At 43.9% G+C, this 21226-nt stretch overlaps 1 protein-coding gene across 1 annotated transcript in view; it reads left to right on the top strand.

Moving 5' to 3' along the window:
- ARHGEF26 (Rho guanine nucleotide exchange factor 26) overlaps nucleotides 1-11253 on the top strand; it is a 153165-nt gene extending 141912 nt beyond the window's left edge. The window contains exons 13-15 of the mRNA XM_008065955.2: nucleotides 8351-8418; nucleotides 9828-9932; nucleotides 10989-11253. Of these exons, the coding sequence (XP_008064146.1) occupies nucleotides 8351-8418; nucleotides 9828-9932; nucleotides 10989-11131 (316 nt within the window). The 3' untranslated portion in view covers nucleotides 11132-11253. The remainder of the gene's footprint in view (nucleotides 1-8350; nucleotides 8419-9827; nucleotides 9933-10988) is intronic.
- The last annotated feature ends 9973 nt before the right edge of the window (nucleotides 11254-21226 follow it).

The raw sequence follows: 21226 nt of genomic DNA, 5'->3' as shown, positions 1-21226 counted from the left end.
GTAGAGATGAGGTCTCGCCAAGTTGCCCCGGCGGGTCTCAAACCCGCGGGCTCAGGCAATACACTCACCTCGGCCTCCCAAAGTGCTGGGATTACAGGCTGAGCACCGAGCCCGGCCGGGACACCTTCTTGATATGACCCTTCCTCAGCCTCTTCTCTGTGCTTTCTTGGTTTGTCTCCCGCGTCTGTGACCATTCCTCTTCTCTTTATCTTAGAAATGCAGCCTCATTGAAACGAGTCTCTGCCACTGCCCGCTGCTCTCCCTGACACACACATTTCTGTAAACAGCACCGCTGACTGTTTTAAGTTATCCAGTCTGGAGACTGGGTGCCATTTTTGATGCTTCTATGTCAGGGTAGAGCCTTCATCTGCCAGTTCTTCTTATGCAGAAGTCTGTCACATCTTCCTACGTTTCCATTCCATGGCCTCCTTCCTGGGTCACCACATCACTGAGCTTTTTTATTTTTTGAGTCAGTTTCAATCTGTCACCCAGGCTGAAATGTGGTGGTATGATCCTGGTTCACTAGAGCCTTGACCTCCTGAGCTCAAGCAATCCTTCTGCCTCAGCCTCCTGAGTAGCTGAGACTATGCCACTATGCCCGGCTAACTTTTTTGTAGAGACAAGGTCTCACTCTGTTGCCCAGGCTGGTCTCTAACTTCTGGGCTCAAGTCATCCTCCCAACTTGGCCTCTCAAAGTGCTGGGATTACAGGCCTGAGCCACTGACCTGGCAATCGCTGATCTTTTGAAACACCCCGACAACCTTCCAACCATGCTCCATCCCTCCCATCAGTCCTGCTCTGTTTTTTTTTTTTTTTGAGTTGGAGTCTCACTCTGTCGCCCAGACTGGAGTGCAGTGGCCGCTCCGGCCACCGCAGCCTCGACCTGCTGGGCTCCAGCGATCCTCCCGCCTCAGCCTTCCGAGTAGCTGGAATTACAGGCGCACACTACCACACCCGGCTAATTTTTTGATTTATTGTAGAGATGAGGTCTTGCTGCCCAGGCGGGTCTTGAACCCGCTGGCTCAGGCAATCCACTCACCTCAGCCTCCCAAAGGCGTGGGATTACAGGCTGAGCCACCGAGCCAGGTTTGGCCTGCTCTGTTTTAATTACTACTCCCCAAACTCAGTCTCGTCCTTTTCTTGCTTGATACACAGCGGGTTCCCAATAAATATTTTTGGGATTGACCCATCATTAATATAATCGGCTTCTATATCCAAGACTAAATAAATAGAATGGTGTTTACATGTAGAGAAATACTGCTTCCCACCGTCTCTGCTCACTGCCCTTTTTGTTGCTGCTGGAGCAAGCTCTCCGAACCAAATTCCACTTGTTTTCCAGCTTCTGCTATGAAGGATGTGGTCAAACGTTTTTATGATATACATCTATGCCGTGTATACATCTGTTTGGCCATTACAGACCCTAAGTCATTGTATTGTTAATGAGACAGTAGTCTGTGAAAACTACAAAAGCCTGCCCTTTGTAAGAGGACAAAGAAGAATGTTTTACCGCTGTCATTCTTTTTTTCCCTCTGGGCCTTTCAAGAGGAATGTGGGAGCAGGAGAGCCCCTTTGTCTGCCCTCATTAAAATGAAGCACAGACAGCTGCAGCTGGCACAGGCGACAGGCTGTGGCAAGTGGTATCCTTGGATTCCTGCGTTTGCAGTAGAATCGGGATGTCCTTTGGGCCCACGGTATACCGGGATGAGGCATCTGGGACGTGTTCAGGGATGAATGCACACTTTCCTCATCCATTCTGTTTAGTTATAGGGAATGATCACCTTCAACTGTAATCAAAGCTCCTTCTTGTAATTACTCCCTCATAAAGAGAGCTCAAAGCCTGATGAGTGTGGGGGGTGCTGTCAACCATCCAGACACAAGTCGCTGGGCCTCCTGATAAAGGGACATTGTTTGCAGGGAGTCTCTGAGGGCTTCCTGCTTCTGTTAATGATTTAATTAGCAACAGGAAGTAAATGGAAAGGAATAAAATTATAAATAGTGTCTCTGACATAGTCATATACTTCAGCCTTTAAGAAAAATCACAACGCTAAGAGGACCATTTACATGGAAAAATATACTTATTGCAGGCTACGGAAATTTTTGGGGGTCCGATCTGGACTCCGAATTCAATAATAGTCTATTACATGTTTATTGTGCACATCAAACTATTTGATCTTACGTGATTTTCATCACCAACCTCAGTAGGATAGGAGGGAATTGATGGTCTTTTATCAGTGAGGAAACAGATAGTTGACCCACTTTGGGTTAACTTAAGGATTCTGGACTGGACTTTAGGTCTGAGCTACTCAATATGATAAACAAGAAATAACTTGATTTAACTATTTACATGCCACACAAGTCTAAATTTTAGAATGCTTCTAGTGCGCTGGGGATATTGTGCTTTGGTTAGATTTTTTTAAATTAGGTAAGTTGAGCTACTGTCTAGTTTTATAAGGCCTTATCTCATAACATTTATGATGACTTTTTTTTTTTTAATAACATGGGTTTTCTTTCATGGATCAGTTTTCTGAATGAATCTAGTTGAATGTGTAAAGGAATGAACAAAAGTGGCCCCTTCAAAGGCCTTCTTATGAGGACCCAAAGGACTTTTTTCCAAGGCCATCGGTACAGAAGTTCAAAAGGAGCCGTAGGTACAAAGCACAGAAGTTAACTGGTCAAATGCCATTTGGGGAGGGATGGAAGAAGGTCAGAGAACAGCTAAAGTCTCTTCATTTCTGTCGAGAAATCAGGAAAACCCCATCAGTGATCACGTCCTCAGTGGCTGCTCCGTTCTGTGCTATCTCATCCGCAGTCCTGCCTGCTTTTTTTATTTTTGTTTTTTTTTTTATTCGGGGTCTCACTCTGTCGCCTAGGTTGAAGGGCAGTGGAAAGATCACAGCTCACCATAGCCTCTACCTCCTGGACTTGGGCGATCCTTCCACTTCAGCCTCCAAAGCGGCTGGGACTACAGGTGCATGCCATCATGCCCGGCTAATTTTTTGATTTTTTTTTATAGAGATGGGGTCTTGCTATGTTGCCCAGGCTGGTCTCAAACCCCTGGGCTCAGGCAGTCCTCCCCTCTTGGCCTCCCAGAGTGCTTGAATTAGAGGCATGAGCTACTGTGCTCAACCTGCTTTCTTTCTCAGTATACATCTGTCTTTTCTAATTGAGGCCTGATATTCAATTAGAAGTTGGACTTCACTGTATATTTGACCTTTCTGCAATTAAGTTTAAGCCTACAGTGCTTTATTAATTAGAGTGACAGAACAAAGTGCTCCTCCAGCTAACTGAGTAGGAAACTGTAAAGACATCATTTCCTGCCATGAATAGAGAATTTGGGGGTTATGAAAGGACTACATTTATAGATTTAAGTTAAAAGAGTCTCTGCCGGCATGGTGGCTCACACCTATCATCCCAGCACTTCGGGAGGCCGAGGTATGAGGGTCACTTGAGCCCAGGTTTTGGAGACCAACCTGGGCAACATAGTCAGACCCTGTGTCTATCAAAAATAAAAAAATTAGCCAGGCATGATGGTTCCTCTATAATCCCAGCACTTTGGGAAGCCAAGGCAGGAGAATCATCTGAGTCCAGGAATTAAAGACCAGCCTGGGCAACATTACGAGACCTTGTCTCTACAAAATAAAATTAAAAAGTTAGCCGGGCGTGGTGGTACATGCTTGTAGTTCTAGCTTCTTGGGAGGCTAAGGTGGGAGAATCCAGGAGGTTGAGGCTACTGTGAGCTTAGATCATGCTGCTGCACTCAAAGAGTCTCTTCTCAACCTAAGCATCTTTCTCTACCTAGGTCAGGTGGGTTTTAGTAGAGTACTCCATCTCAGCACTTTGCACACGGTATTGGGTTTTGTGTGTGTTTTCTGCTGTCAGCTCCTTTGCACTGAGGACTGTGAGGAGCAAGGGACCATTTTATTCGACTTTGCACACCCAACCTACCATAGGTTGGAGACCTTGGATGTTGGTATGCGACAGATGGACGTTAGTGTGGCATGTGTGGCATGACTTATCCTAACACTTTGGGCGAAGGGCAGAGTCTGTGAACTCGGTGTGTTGTAGACTGTGAATTCATCTTGATTGTTTCATATTGTCCCTGGAGAAAATAGGCGCCTGGGAGTGAGCCCTGGACTGGATATCTCAGTTTCATAATGGGTTTGTCTATGCCCTGGTTTTTCTTGTCCTTAGAATTCCATCTTGCAACGAGTGAGCTTGGTTCCTGCTTTGGGGATGCAGTGCTTTCTGCTGCACAAGGGGTGGGGGCAGCGTCTTGGCAGGGCTCATGGAAGCCCCAGGGGAAGTCCTGCGGTTTTGACAGCCTCTAAGAGGGGGTGGGACAGACTCCATTGAAGCAGTTTCAAGAAGCGGCTCCTTTCAGCGAGGGCAACAAGGAGCGTCTTGTTCTGTCCTCTGGAGTTTCTGTGAGGGGCCGCCGTGTCTAAGGGATGCCATTAGCATCCAGGCAGGATGCCACCGGACGGAAAGGTTTCATCTGGACTTCTGGAAACGGGTGGCAGGGTGAAACCGCCATTGAAGCTGGCCAGTTGACACCAGAGATGGGCCTTGCCTGGCAAGTCATATGTGCTAGAATCTAAGTCTCTCCAGGAAGACAGTGTATGGGCCGTGTCTTACTTGTTTGGGTATGGCGCTCAGAGACAGATGGATCATTTGAGAGTCCTCTTGGCGAGCAGCTCTTCCATCCATGAGATACTGAGTTTCCAGTTGGTTTTGTATTTTGGAAATTCCAGTGGAGTCTGAGTGAAAAATAGATTTTATCCTAACAAACAGATAATATTGAAATGTAAGTGCTTGTTTGGGGATTCTTTTAAAGGAAGTTGTGCTTTGTTTCTTTTTCTTTTTCTTTTTCTTCTTCTTTTCTTTTTTTTTTTTTTTGAGTTGGAGTCTCACTCTGTTGCCCAGGCTGGAGTGCTATGGCTCCATCACGGTTCACTGCAGCCTCAACCTCCCGGGCTCAGGTGATTTTCCCACCTCAGCCTCCCGATTAGCTGGGACTACCATCACCCACCACCACAGCTGGCTTACTTTTAAAATTTATTGTAGAGATAAGATCTCGCCATGTTGCCCAGGCTGTTCTTGAACTCCTGGGCTCAAGCAATCCTCTCTCCTCGGCCTCCCAAAGTGCTGGGATTACAGGCATGAGTCACCACGCCTCTAGCCTTATTTGTTTCTTATAAAACCACTGAAGAGCCCTTTTGTCCTGTGTTAGAGATAGAGAGAGAGAGAGAGAGAGAGAGAGAGAGAGAGAGAGAGAGTTTTTAAAAAGCAAGACAGTATCATCAGTTTCTATATAAATTATGCATGCTACTACTCGACACACTAGCTTGACCAGGGCCCAGCTTCATTTTAGTCTTTGAAAACTATTTTTCAGAATTATGGCAGTTTTATCCTTTCTGCTTTCCCCCATTATTTTGTAAGCACCTACTAGGAAACACCACCTCTTTGATCCCACTCTGCTTGGGAGTAGGTGCTTAACCCTCAAATTTTTTCCCCCAAGATTGTTATAAAAGTTAGATTAGATGATACTCAGTACCTACCTGACACATAAATGCCTCATAATATTATTTAGAACGAGACAGAATTCCTGCCCTCCCAGCATTTGTGAACTGGAAAGAGAAGCAGGCAATCAATAAATGATTGGGATTCAGTATGCAAGGAATGATATGATTCATTTATCAGCAGATATATACTGAGCCCCTGTTTTGTGTCTGGTGTGTTCTGGAAGTAATGACTTGAACCAAACAGACAAGATGCCTGCCTTTATAAGGTTTGTGTTGACCAGCAGCATGATGGGACAGTACAGAGAGACACCCTGGGAACAGAATTATCAGACTGGGGTAGGGGTGGAAGGGTTTAGCCTTCACATCAGAGGAGGCAACGAGGAGGAAGCGAGACTTATTTTTTCAATATTGAGTGGACACATTGAACAAAAGAAGCCAAATAAAAAAGTATCTATACTGGAGCATTTTGTTTTCATGAAGTACAAAGAGTCATAGTGTTAGAAATTCCACAGTAATAGAAATCACAATAGCAGTTACCTTTGGATGGAGGTTATTGATTGGGAAAAGGGATCAACAGGAACAGCCTGGCATGTCCCTGTCTTGATCTGGCAGTGCGTGTCCATGAGGATACACAAGTAAACACAGTGGCTGTGTGAGTGTGGTGACTCATGCCTGTAATCCCAGCACTTCGGGAGGCCCAGGTGGGAAGACTGCTTGAGCCCAAGCGTTTGAGGCCAACCTGGGCAACGTAGCGAGACCCTGTCTCTGCAAAAATAAAAATAAAATTAGCTGGGTATGGTGGCATGTACCCGTAGTCCCAGCTACTTGGGAGGCTGAGGTAGAAGGATTGCACAAGCCCAAGAGTCTTAGGCTGTCATGAGCTGTAATCACTCCCCTGCACTCCAGCCTGGGCAACAGTGAGACCTTGTCTCAAAAATAATAGTAATAATAATAATAAATCAAACACTCACAGAGCCGTAGACCCTTACATTTAGCTGTTTATGTTATGTATAGTATTTCTCAAAAAAAAAAAAAAAAGACAATAATGAGTGGGTGTAGCTAGATAAAAACAGAGAAGAACTAGGGAAAGACTCTAGGCAGGGGGCTGTCTTCTGTGCTTAAAGTCCTCCTACTGCCTGGATGGAAGGATGTGCTTGGGGTGAAGATGGGTGATAGCCGCGATCATCTGTCTGTGGATACAGGCTCTTATGAGAGAAAAGATTTTTTTTCAAGTGTTAGGCATAAAAGCATTTATTCTCTTTTCTTCTACTTTTCTTTCACGTTGGGGTCTCACTCTGTCTCCCAGGTTGGAGTACAGTGGCACAATAACAGCTCACTGCAGCCTCGACCTCCTGGGCTCAGGCGATCCTTACACCTCAGCCTCCTAAGTAGCTGGGACTACAGGCATGCACCACCACGTGCAGCTAATTTTTTGATTTTTTGTAGAGACAAGGCCTCGCTCTATTGCCCAGGCTGGTCTTGAACTCCTGGGCTCAAACAATCCTCCCACCTCAGCCTCCCAAAGTGCTGGGATTTCAGTCGTGAGCCACCACGCCTGGCCCTTTTATTCTTAAGAAGGTAGAGTGGCGTAGAAATTGACCTTGGTTTGTATTGCTTACGTCGGACCTTCTGTGTAGTCTTTGCATCTTCCAAATTGACTTTTGGGAGGATTATGTGAAATAATGGATGTCAGGCACTGTGTGTGACATGGCTGTGGCTTTAATGAATGCTTTAGAGATTTAAAAGTGTGTGTGTGTGTGTGTGTGTGTGTGTTTCATTTAATTAGCTACAGTCCTAACAGTTCTCAAAATAAAAAACTAGAGTGACTCTATTATATGGAACAGTGCTCACTTATCTGAAACATTTGATCCTTTAGTTAAATAATGATTTTGTTTCATGTAATTAGAGTTTATTATTGTATAGAAAGCCTTGGTTAGTTTCTTTCTCTTCTTTACTCATTAAACCATTCTAAGCATTTGAGAACAGTCTAAAAATTGTCAAAGAATGTCTATTTCAATAAAGCTCATATTTAGCAAAATTAGGTATGAGAGATGAGACAACTTTAAATATGCTGTTTCTTATCTTCTTTTCCAAAATGTGGGAAGAGGAAGAAGTGGAGACATTGCTTTACTAGGAATTTTTTAAAATGAAATTTACCTTTCTGAACTGCGAAACATCAGATTGTGAATGTGCTAAAGACCTTTCTGTGCTTGTAATGTATTAGCGTAATCAACTATTAAATTTTAAACTGTCTGGCTGAATGCAGTGGCTCACGCCTATAATCCCAGCACTTTGGGAGACCGAAGCAGGAAGATTACTTGAGCCCAGGAGTTTGAGACCAGCCTGGACAGCCATAATGAGACGTCGTCTCTAGAAAAAAATAAAAAATCAGCCAGGCATGGTGGCATATGCCTGCAGTCCCAGCTACTGAGGAGGCTGAGGTGGGAGGATCGCCTGAACCCAGCAGGTCAAGGCTGTGGTGAGCCTTGATTATGCCGCTGCACTCCAGCCTGGGTGACAGAGATCCCAACTTTAAATAAATAAGTAAATAAATTAAAGAATTTTCAATGAATTATCACATAAGCTCCATTTGATCCATAACTAAGCCAGATTCATTTAGAACCTTTTAACAAAGATTAATTTTCTGCCTATTTTAGATTTCCCAAACTATCCATTTGAAAACTACCCTTACCTTGTTTTGAAATCCAGTCCCAGGCCTCTCTAGTGAAGTGCTCCAGTTTTCAGAGAGTGGCTGTCTAGATAGAATATACTTCGTTCCGTGTCTAAACACCTTGACTTTCTCAATCGGATCTGCCCTCTGTGTTTAGGAGCGAGCGAGCCCGCTGGATAACCGCCCTGGGACACAGCAGCGGGAAGCCCCCTGCGGACCGAACCTGTAAGTTCCCCGTGGCAGCCCTCGGGTACATGGAGGGGCTCTGCCCCCTGCTGGACGCTGGTGAATGACACCACCACCACCCTTGCTTTCCTTCAAGGTTTTCTTTCTTCTACCTTGCATCAAAGCAGTGTGATCCCTGCTTGGGAAGTCAGGGGGTCTGAGTTCAAATCCAAGGTGCGTTTCTTTGTTGTGTAAACGTGGCAAATCATTGCTTAGTCCTCCGAAGCCCATGTAACCCTCTGCAAGTCAGGTATATCATTATATGCAACATGGGGTTATTGTGAATATCAAGTTAAATAGTAAAATAGTACACGTTGAAAGCCCTACTGAAACTGTAACTCTTTTACCATTTGAGCTCTTTTTAGTGGGCAGTGGTTGCACATTTAAACCTTCTCCATACTGACAGTCTGAATCTAAGCTGAAAAGTATTTTTAACCTAAAAGAAAATTACTTAACCATTCCTTTTGACCTTTTAAGAAGGTGTATCTCATTCTTCCAGAGAGCTAGGAAAGTGGTGCAGTGGAGGGTGGTGCCATGTGCTTATTAGCTCCCTAACTTTGATGTTAGGCTTCTTTGGTTGATTCTAGTTGGAAGGTCAAATCCAAAGAATTAGGGCAGCAAAACTGATTATCCTGGAGCGCTCAAAAAGCATAGCTTTAAGCTTAGAGTCAAAGCGTGATTGGTTTGAAAGTTCCCTAGAATCAAGTTTTATATTAAAAAACAAATTATCTAAGTAAGAAGTCACATGTCAGCATTTTGGGGGAACTCTAAACTGTCTTCTAAGCTTTTGATTGGAGCTACTTTTATTTATTTTCATAAAAAAAATTTTTTTTTTTAATTTTAGGGACAGGGTCTCACTCTGTTGCCCAGATTGGAGTGCAGTAGCATGATCATAGGTCACTGTTACCTCAAACTCCTGGGTTCAAGTGATCCTCCTGCCTCGGCCTCCTGAAGTGCTGAGATTATAGGCATGAGCCACCATGCCCAGCCAGAGCTCTTTTTATTTCTAAACTTCTTTAGAAATTCATGCATTGTCACTGAAATGGGGAAACACACTGGATGAGAGCCAGGAAGACCGGGTCTGTTGCAGATTTTGTCATCAGCTGCATGACCTTGGCACATTACCCACTCTTTCTCGCCTCAGTTTCCCCAATGCACGGTGGCTGTTTTCTGCCTCGTTGTTTGACATGACTAATGACTTTCGATCAAGCTATTCCTGAGGAAATCATACATCATCGAAGCCCTCTCAAATCTGAGCTTCTAACATTCTGGGACTTGTAGCCAAGTAAGGGAGTGTCTAGCTGGCCCTGAACTGCACAGAAAGACTGAGTACATGTGTGCTGTGGGAGGATATGTGTCTTGTTTCCCTTTTGCTGCTGGAAACTCAGTGCGTCCTCTTTCCACCGCAGCCCTGACCCAGGTGGAAATCATCAGGTCGTTTACTGCCAAGCAGCCAGATGAACTGTCTTTGCAGGTGGCAGACGTGGTGCTCATTTATCAGCGTGTCAGCGACGGTGAGTGAGGGTGTCCTTACAGGGAACTTGGGGTCCAGGATTCAGGGCACCACAGACCCCAGAGTCTCATTGGCCATGAATGCCCATGTTCTGAGTCCTGATGCCTGAATGTTGGAAATCACGTGTGCTGCTTCTCGTTTCTAAGGTTAACTTTGCTGCTTCTCTGTTCTTATTCCTTTTCTTCTTCCCTGGGACTTTATTTCCTAAGTTAGTGGCTTCCCAGAGGCCTAGAGAGGACTGAGACAGGTATCTGGGGAACTTTGAAATATTAGAAAACTTTACTGAACACCCTCTTCTATATGCTTTTCCTTCTGCTTCCTCACATGCACCTGCCTCTATCTCTCCACTCTTATCATTTATCTGCACTCTGAGGGGAGAAGACTCGAGGTCTCTCTGTCACCCAGGCTGGAGTGCAGTGGCACGATCATGACTCACTGTAACCTCGACCTCTTGGCCTCAGGTGATCCTTCCACTTCAGCCTCCCAAGTAGCTGAGACTACGGGCACATGCCTGGCTTTATTTTTTTTTTATTTTTTAATTTGTAGTAGAGACAAGGTCTAGCTACGTTGTCCCAGCTGGTCTCAAACTCTCAGGCTCAAGCTGTCCTCCCTCCTTAGCCTCCCAAAGTGCTGGGATTATAGGTATGAGCCACCACATCCAGTCAGTCTATACTTGTTTTTGAAACAAACCAATTTCATGGTTTGTCATTTAAAAGGAAACCATGAAGTTGTCTTTCCCTCCTAGTCCCCCAGTGACCTCGTTCTCACCTCCAAAGTTTCTTACTTACTTCCAAAAAATGGTTGTCTTCTGCTTCCTCTACCCAAAACATCCCGGCTCAGCCCAAGCTCCCCACTCAGCCTCCTCCCTTCATGACCTCTGCTCCTGTTCTGTCTTCCTTGAAATCTTTCCCTGTCCGACTTTTGTCTTCCCACCTTTCCTGACTCTTGGCACCCAGCCTGGAGAGGGATGCCGCCTCTGAGCTCATCTCCCCCCCTCCTAGGAGCCGGGCACACTCCTGATGCTTGGTGCCCGATGCGGACTCTGTTCTTTTTGCAGGCTGGTATGAGGGGGAACGCCTGCGAGACGGAGAGAGGGGCTGGTTTCCCATGGAATGTGCCAAGGAGATAACGTGTCAAGCTACGATCGATAAGAATGTAGAGAGGATGGGACGCTTGCTAGGCCTGGAGACCAACGTGTAGCCTGTCGGGCGGCCTTCTGTGAGGCGAGATTTGCACTACATGCGGTGGGCTGGTTGGTTCTGGGCTGCTTTTGTTGTTAATGTTATCACAGCCTATTTAATTAAAAGAATGAAAACACCCGCCTTGAAGCTTGCCAGGTTGTTCTATTCTGTCAGGAGAACAGCTGCTGGACCCCGTTAGCCCACACAGCTCAGTTTTTACATGACCATCCCCTCACGAATCTCCTGAGGTTCCAGAACAGCCGAGCAGCCCACATCCGGGGTCAAGAGGTCTCAGCAACCCTTCTAGTTCCAGAAAAATGTGTGCTGGATGCTGGGTCCTAGTTTTCTCTGTCCTCACTTCACTGAGGTCACTCTTATTCCTTCAGCATCTCCTTTATATGGTTCCGGTAATAGTAAGATTTTGTGTCTTTAAGGAATATCCAGTTTTGTAAATAGTTTTCCTGCATCATATTTTTTTTTACATCTGATTCTAATGCTATGCTCATTTCAAAAGGTGAAGTTCAGAAGGTGAGCTGTTCTGTTTTTCTAAACCTTCCCAGAAAAGAGACATGACACTATTTTTGTCACCTTTTTCCACATTAGAAGGAAAGTAACTGGGTGCAGTGCTCACGCCTGTACTCAAGGGACTTTGAGAAACTGAGCCTGGAGGATTGCTTGAATCCAGGAGTTTGAGACCAGCCTGGGCAACATAGCAAGAACTCATCTCTACAAAAAATAAAAAAATTAACTGGGTGTGGCACTGTGCACCTGCAGTCTCAGCTACTCGAGAGGCTGAGGCGGGAGGATATCCTGAGCCTTGGAGGGTAGAACCTTACTTTAAAGACTTTTTAAAAATTCATCTCGGCCGGACTCAGTGGCTCAGCCTGTAATCCCAGCACTTTGGGAGTCTGCGGCAAGTGGATTGCTTGAGCCCGCGAGTTCAAGACCAGCCCAGGCAACTTGGTGAGACCTCATCTCTACAATAAATAAAAAATTAACCAGGTGTGGTAGCGCATGCCTGTAGTTCTGGTTGCTTGGAAGGCTGAGGTGGAAGGGTCACGGGAACCCAGCAGGTCAATGCTGGGGTGGCTGTGAGTGTGCCACTGCAATTCAGCCTGGGCAACAGAGTGAGACTCCAACTTAAAAAAAAAAAACTCCATCTCACCTAGACCGATCTTAAATAAGTATAGCCTAATAAACCCTGGTTACTTTAAACAATGCAGAATTCAGATGATTAACATACGTGAGAACCCTGAACACATGACAGGAATCCTACTTTCCACTTTTCCTTAAATCTTCCCAAATAAGGTGATGAGAAACCAACATGAGGCTGTGGTCAGTTTTTGACTGTTCCTACTCCAGTTTCTTAATGGAAAAGGAGCTGGAACACGCCATAACAATCTCAAGGAAGGTACAAGTAGACCTTCAAGAACATCAAGACACCAGCACACTACCCAACTGAAACCCTTTGACCTTAGTGGAAATCCATTGTTTGCACTAAAGGCTTTACTGGCTGCATTCGGGGTCTCTCTCAATGGTGAGTTTCTGTGGAACTTTATTTCTTCCACTAGTGCAAGGAGAGAGAAAAGTTGTTTCATAGTTTCATAGAGATGATGAGAGTTTGGAAGACAGAGGGGGAGAAATTACTGGCTGCTATATTCCCTCTCGACTCCATTGTCTTTGACAGAGTGTACTTTATTGGAGGACTCAGTCTATGTGTGACATATCTCAGCTGCTGGCTACTAACTAGTCACCCAAATTGTGAGTAAGGTTCCAGAAGCCCAGTGTGGTGGTAATTGTGCCTGCCTCACACTCCCTCTGCCATTACCTCAGCAGTGAGCCAGTGGGGGGGACTGGGGGCTTCTGCCCTTGGACCTGTACACACATTCTGGTTGTAAAAGACATTCCAGGCTGGGCACTGTGGCTCACACCTGTAATTCCAGCACTTTGGGAGGCCGAGGCAGGATTACTTGAGCCCAGGAGTTGAAGACCAGCTTGGGCAACATAGCGAGACCTTGTCTCTACAATCAAAAAAATTAGCAGGGCCTGGTGGTTATGCACCTATAATCCCAGCTACTTGGGAGGCTGAGGCAGGAGGGTCATTTAAGCCCAGGAGGTGGAGGCTGCAGTGATCCGTGATCGTGCCACCATACTCCAGCCTGGGCAACCGAGTGAGTCCTCGACTCCAAAAAAAAAAAAAAGACATTTCAGACCCGAGTTCCTTGAGGTCTGGACAACTATTTTCATAAGGACATTGCAGTGTACTACAGTAAGAGATGTTTCAAGGTTTGCAAAATAAGAAGTCTGTTTTTTTCATAATGTCATAGACTTTTTAGAGGTGAGGCCAACAAGTTGTAATCTAATGTCATGTTTTATTTAAGAGGGAAAGTAAATTTGTTGCTTGCAAGGAGATCATTTTGTCACAGGATTTTTGCTAAATCCCAGTTAGAGCTAAAAGGCAACTCTGTGAATCCTATGAATTAATTTATAAGTGGATCTGTTAAACAGTTTTGGAAACACGTGCATCATATAAATCAAAGTCTTATTTAGCGAGTAGATTAATGCTATTAGATAAAGCATTGTTACACAGCAGGTACTTAACACATTCACAGTGTTTAGTTTCAACCGTGAATTGTTTTAACATGACATAGTGTTTTATTTCAAACCTAGTTTGCAGTTTCTGTGAACACCGTCTTTGAATTGTATAGTGACTTCATTCCTGAAGAACAAAAAAATGTTCACTTTTTTGTCCCAATAAATTGAGACTGCTTGTACACTTTCAACAAAGTATGTGACTTTATAAAGATTTTGTATATATGTGTCCTTTGATGCTTTTGTGATGTAATTTACTCTAGATTGTCTTCAGTGAAGTGCATGGTTTTCTGGATTTGGGGCCAAATCCAAGTTCTCTGGGGTGGGGCATGAACCTGAACGACCTAAAGCTTTGCTCTCTGGGCTTCCAGCACATTCAGGTTCTGGCAGAAGGAAATGCAGCCTGTCTCTGGGGAAACCAACATCCTGTTAGTCCTCAATTGTCTATCACTGATATTGCAGGGACTCATCTTGTGTCTTTGGGTCCACGCTGGCATCAGCTGTCCTGGAAGACTAGAATGTTTCCAGGAGAGAGGCTGTGCTGTTTCTTCTCAAAGTTGCCACAAAACAGCAGGCCTTAATAGCTTATTTTCAGTAGTGCAGTTTCCTTACTGCTGATTGTCCCTGGAGCATATCTTGTTGTCCATTTTGGCCACCCACTGTCTGAACCTTGGTGCTTGTGAAATGTTGCCACCTTGTGAGTCTTGGTGGAAAGCAAAGAATGACTCCTGTGTTTTCCATTGCTGCACAGCAAGCTGCCGCAAGTTGGGGGGCTTAAAACAACACCCATGGACTATCTCACTGTTCTGTGGTCAGAAGTCCAGGATGGCATGGCTGAGTTCTCTGCTCAGAGTCCCCAGGGCTGAAATTGAAGTGCGGGCTGGCTGCTTTCTCCTCAGGAGCCTCTGGTGTCTTCTTTCAAGCCATTACTGTTATTGGCAGAATTCGCGAATTGCAGATGTGAGGTCCCATTTGCTTGTTGTCAGCTGGGGGCCGCCCCTGACTTCAAGAGAACATTTGTATTCCTTGCCACTCCTTCCATCTTAAAGGCAGCAATAGACATGTTGAATCCTTTTCCTACTTGGAATTTCTCTGAGGCTACCCGGGGAAGGAAAACTCTGCTTTAAAAAACATATACAGGCCAGGTGTGGTGGCTCATACTTGTAATTCCAGCACATTGGGAGGCTGAGGCAGGCAGACTGCTTGAACCCAGAAGTTCGAGGCCAGCAACATCATGAAACCGCATCTCTAAAAAATAAAAATATTAACCAATGTGGTGTCACATGCCTGTAGTCTCCAGCTATGTGGGGCTGGAGCAAATTGGGGGCTGAGGCAGGAGGATCTCCTGAGCCCAGGAGGTCAAGGCTGCAGTAAGCTGTGATGGTGCCACTGTACTCCAGCCTGGGTGGCAGAGTGAGACCCTGAAGCCCCCCCCCCCCCAATTTTTTTTCCTTTGCTGTGAAACATATAAACACAGATGTAAAACCACGGAGGGGTGAGCTGGGGCCATCTTGAAATTCTGCCTACAATACTGAAACCTTAAGATGCTTACTTTCCCATCATTCCTTGTAGCTAAGATAGAGCTGTGTGATGGGAAACACCAGTCAGAGACCTCTCTCTGAGGATACACCAATCAAAGACCTCTTTGCTGGATTTCCACTCAAGCTAGTGATGGAAGAGGAAAGAGCTGGGGAGTAGCGTCTCTGGAAGCAGCAGGGTGCATCTGCTTCTTTGCTCCATTCCTTATCCCAAATTGCTGCTGCATTTTCTCTGAGCTTTGAGAAGCAGCAGAGAGGAGGAGCTAGTTGGTGGACTGACAGTGCTAAACAGTGAGTCAGTTTAGTACCTAAATCATTGATAACCAAGAGGCTTACTCTGGAGTGGGAGTGTGAACCTGAAAGACCTTAAGCTTTGCTCCCTGGGATTCTAGCATATCAAAGTCCTGGCAGGAGGAAGCACAACCTCTCTCTGGAGGCAGGTGTCATCCCCTTAGTTCTGTTATTTCGAACATAGAATTGTGATATAGAAAAAGCAAACACAGGGACTCCAGAGACTAAAGTTATCAGGTATAGACAGTAATAGAATTATTGCTGTTTAGAGATAAAGCCTAAATTTAAAACGCAATATAGAAACTACAAACATCAACGAGAATGAAAATAAAAATCGCCGGGCTCAGTGACTCAGCCTGTAATCCCGTGCCTTTGGGAGGCTGAGGTGAGTGGATTGTCTGAGCCCGCGGGTTCGAGAGCCGCCTGGGTAACTTGGCGAGACCTCATCTCTACAATACACCAAAAAATTAGCCGGGCGTGATAGTGCGCACCTGTAGTTCAAGCTACTTGGAAGGCTGAGGCGGAAGGATTGCCAGAGCCCAGCAGGTCGAGGCTGCAGTGGCCGGGAGCAGCCACTGCACTCCAGTCTGGGCAACAGAGTGAGACTTCAACTCAAAACAAAAAAGAAAAGAAAAGAAAAATCTAGGGATTATAGAGCTGGGTTTTTTTTTTTTGATATGTGGTCATACTCTTTCCCTCAGGCTGGAGTGTGATGGCACAATCACTGCTCACCACAGTCTCAACCTCCTGGGCTCAGGCGATCCTTCTGCCTCAGCCTCCCAAGCAGCTAGGACTACAGGTGCATACCACCTCACCCCACTAATTTTCTGATTTTTCGGAAGAGGCGAAGTCTCACTGTGTTGGCCAGACTGGTCTGGAATGCCTGGGCTCAAGCAATCCTCCCACCTCAGCCTCTCTCAGTGCTGGGATTATGTGACTGAGTCACTGTGCCTAGCCAGGGTTTAACACTAGATAAGAGTTTAAAGAGATATTGGAGAACCAGAAGAGAAGCTAGAAGATTCTGCCTACAAGGAAGCATAGAGAATGCAAGGATTTAATTGGAGTCCCAGAAGAGAGGGGGGAGAGAAGGAAGCTTTAGCAAGAGGGCTGTGCCTTTACAAGCCTGTTTGGACCAGTCACGGGATCCAGATGCCTCTAGGAAGAGGAAGTGGGTAAGATGGCTCCCTGAATACAACTGAGGACAGTTCCTATAGAGGCTGATGGGTGAGGGTTATCATCTGGTGGCACTCCTAAGGAAGTCCTTCAGTCCTGATGGTGGGGTGAGGGCAGAACATCATAGCATTCACTCCTTGGAGATATATCGATATTAGATAAAATAGTCTTTATGATCAAAGATATGCCTGGGGATAAAGAGAGTGCCTACACAGTGATGAATGTTTCATTTAACTAGGAAGATTTAACCATTTTAAATACAAGGATGCCAAAAAATGTGTACGTTTTAAGACATCTATGAATTACTTTTCGAAGTTGAATTATAGTAGCAATGTGTAGTATGATGCTCACTCAAATGTGCTTCTGCCATTTTGACTGTCCTGCCTGCTGCATGGGAATGCTAGCATTCATTTAATGCCATCTTTTGAGCGAACATCATATTTAAAATATATATACACGTTTTGGGCACCCCTCTATACATTCTCCAACAATATGTATGGTCTTAAATTATATGAAGCAAAAGTTGGCAGAAATATAAGAAATTAAATTAAAAATCATAGTGTGAGACTTAAACACCATCTCTCAGTATCTGGTAGGAAAAATAGACACACATCAGTAAAAGTGCAGAAAATTTTAATGACAGTAGTTTAACATAATGGCATATATAGGACACTAACAATTTCAGCATATACATTCTTTTCAAGCACATAAAATATTTACAACTACTTGACTATTTTCTGGGCCACAAAGCAAGTTTCATTACATTTTGAAGAGCTTAAGTTATATACAGTGAGTTTTTTAATTGTGGCATAATAGGTTAGAAATCAACAAAAATTAAGAAATATTCATTTAATTTGGAAAGTTAGACCTCACTATAAAATACAACACTAAAAAACTATAAGATGACATAAGAGCCAGGCTCGGTGGCTCAGCCTGTAATCCCATGCCTTTGGGAGGCTGAGGTGAGTGGATTGCCTGAGCCCGTGGGTTCGAGACCCGCCTGGGCAGGGGAGACCTCAACTCTACAATAAATCAAAAAATCAGGTGGGCGTGGTAGCGTGCGCCTGTAATTCCGGCTACTCGGAAGGCTGAGACAGAAGGATCGCCGGAACCCAGCAGGTCGAGGCTGCGGTGGCCGGGAGCGGCCACTGCACTCCAGTCTGGGCGACAGAGTGAGACTCCAACTCAAAAAAAAAAAAAAAAAAAAAAGATGATATAGGAGAAAATCTAGGTAACCTTAGATTAGGTAATAACTTTTTAGATACAACACAAAAAGCACAAACCGTGAAAGAAACAAATGGTAAATTGAACTTCATTATCATTAAAAATTCCCATTCTGTGAAAGACAGTGTTAAGAGAATAAAAAGATAACCTGTAGAGAGGAAGAACTTTGTAAAACATAAATAAATGCAAAAGGATTGATAATCCAACATATATAAAGAGCTCTTAAATCTCAGCAATTAGAAAACAACTCAATTTTAAAAGGGGACAAAAAACTAAGCAACTCACCAAAGATTTACAGCTGGCAAATAAGCATATGAAAAGGTACTTAAGATCATATGTCAGGGAATTACAAATTAAAACAATGAGATACCACTATACCCCTTAGAATAGCTAAAATCTGAGACCTGGACAATACCAAATGTTGATGAAGATGTGGAGCAACAGGAACTCTCATTCATTGCTGTGGGAATGTAAAAACAACTTGGGAAGACAGTTTGGCAATTTCTTACAGAAATAAATGCACCTACCGTATCATCTAACAATTACATTCCTTGGCATTTATCCAGATGATTTGAAAATATATCCACACAAGAACCTGCACATAATGTTTATAGCAGCTTTATTCACAATTGCCAAAACTTGGAAGTTACCAAGATATCCTTCAATAGGTGGATAAACTGCATTATATCTATACGATGGAACACTAAAGAGCAATACAGGAAATGAACTCCCAAGCCATGAAAAGACATGAAGTAACCCTTCAATGCATATGGCTAAGTTATCGGGAGCCAGCCTCAGAGGCCTTCATGTTGACAGGATCCGGAAGGCCGAAGACCCCAGGTTGCAGGGCAACTCTGGGCAGCTATCGGCCCTGCTTCTTCTACCTCCACTCTCTATCTCGCCACTGGAAACCTGGGACTTGGAAGATGTAAAGAGTTCTATATGGGAAAAATAATTTTTACCAAATAGTAGTGTTTAGTAAAAGAAGGATTTACTTTGTTAGAAGTATACTCTTCCATTAGAGCACCCTTGGTTTTACTTCCCTTTGTTAAGGAGGCTCGTAATTTGGTTAAGGAATTGTGACTAAGGTGACTTGAGCCTGGGAGGCCTTTTGTTTTGCAAACGTTGAAGCTCATTCTCCCTGGCAGGAGATAATTGACGCAGACTGTAAACACCAGGTGTGAAATTAGGGAAAACTAGTCAGGCCAACTTGCGGCTAAGAAACCTTGAAAATGTTGTTTTAACCCAGTTAATTGCAAATTGCTGTATGATGGTCACAGGCGTGACTTGCTAATCTATGTGACAATTACAGTGCTTAGAACTTGGTAGTGATTTATAATGTAATAGTTATAGGAATAAGTAAGTTTTTTATGGACATTAAGAAATGGTAATCATTAAAAAATGTTAGAGGTTTGTAAAATTTATAGTTAATGTTTAGGATGATAATGTTTTAAGATCAAAACAGGATGAACAAAGATACATTGCCTGTCCGGTCCATTAAATTGAGACTGATTGCCTTGAAAACAAAAAGCATGTTTTCGTCTCAAGCCAAAACCTAGGGTATAAAAGGAGTTGGAGAAGACAATAAATCGGCATTTGTCCTGCTTGCAGCAGAGTCAGTGTCCAAGTTTTTTCTCCTGCGCCAACGCCGTCCCTCCTTCAGGAAACCCTGAGCCGCTGGAGCTGGACTCCGGCACTAAGTTGAAGAATCCAACCCGAAAAAGCTACCCACACACCTTATGACTCCAACTATACAACATTCTGGAAAAGGCAAACTACATACACGGTGGTTGCCAAGGGGAGGGGGAGGAATAAGTGGAACATGGGATGTTTTAGAACAGTAAAAGCATTCTCTATGATATGGTCATGGTGGGCAGCTGTCATATATTTGTCAAAATGACCAACACCAAGAGCAAATCCTAATGTAAACTATGCACTTTAATAATGAAGCATCAACATTGGCTCATCAATTGCAACAAATGTACACCATTATGCAAAATGTTACTAGTGGAGAAAACTGGTGGGAGGTAGGCAAAGGGGTATCTGAGAACTCTGTACTTTATGCTCAGTTTTTCTGTAGACCTAAAACTTATTTTAAAAATAAAGTATTAAGTTTAAAAAATGTTGAAGGAAGTTTTTCTTTTTAAAAAGATAGAAGAAGGAAGCTTGGAACATCAGGAAAGAACAGAATGGGCAGACATTTTGGTAAATATAATAAGACTGTCCTTGAGCTTTAAATTAAAAATGGTAGATGGCTGAAAGCAAAATTATATTGTCTGACATGGTTCCCAGTGTCTGTAAAGGAAATATTTAAAAAAACTATAAAACAGAGAGGGTAAATGTACCTTAATGGTAGTAAAGTACAGCACAAGAAGTAATAAAATATTGATACTAGTTGACTGTGATAAGTTACACATGTCTACTGTAATCCACAGAGTAACACTCCCCCCAAAAACCTATGGAGATATGGCTTTAAAAAATGACAGACAAGGCAAAATGAAATACTAAAAAAATTTCAGGTAATCCACAGGAAGGCAGGAAAAGGGAAACAAATGAAAAAAAAGAATAGGGAGGGAATACATGAATTTTATTCATTAAAAAACAAATTTTAAGAATACCCTAACTCTATGATGTCTACTTGAAATACATTTCTAATACAGCTATATAGGGAGGTTTAGAATAAAGGAGTGAAAAGATATATCAAACAAATGCCAGTTTTAGTAGCTATACTATTATCAGATAACGTAGAATTTAAAGGAAATTATCAGGGACAGAGGGGAACACTACACAACAATAAAAGGGGCGATATGCCAAGGAGACATAGCCACCTTAAATGTGTGCATAAACCAAATAATGGAGCTTTAAAATACATGAAGTAAAAACTAGCAGAACTAAAAGAAAAAAAAATAGACAAATGACAATATAGTGGTAAGGCTATATAGCACAGAACACCAAGAAATGGGATCTGGCCAGCCACGGTGGCTCACGCCTATAATCCCAGCACTTTGGGAAGCCGAGGTGAGAGGATTGCCTGAGCCTCGGGTTTGAGACCAGTCTGTGCAGCTTAGGAAGTCCCCATCTCTACAAAAAAAAAAAAATTAGCTGGACATGGCCAAAAAAAAAAAAAATAGCCAGGCATAGTGGTGCATGCCTGTAGTTCCAGCTATTTTGAAGGCAGAGGTGGAAGGATCGCCAGAGCCCAGCAGGCCTAGGCTGAGGTGGCCGGGAGCATGCCCCTACACTCCAGCCTGGGTGACAGAATGAGACTCCAACTCAAAAAAAAAAAAAGAAATCGG

The sequence above is a fragment of the Carlito syrichta genome, unplaced genomic scaffold, assembly GCF_000164805.1.
Source record: "Carlito syrichta isolate Samal-C Ts95f unplaced genomic scaffold, Tarsius_syrichta-2.0.1 Scaffold308821, whole genome shotgun sequence".
In the NCBI taxonomy this organism is placed as follows: domain Eukaryota; kingdom Metazoa; phylum Chordata; class Mammalia; order Primates; family Tarsiidae; genus Carlito; species Carlito syrichta.
The sequence above is the reverse complement of the archived record's forward strand: the minus strand, read 5'-3'. Positions and strand labels throughout refer to the sequence as shown.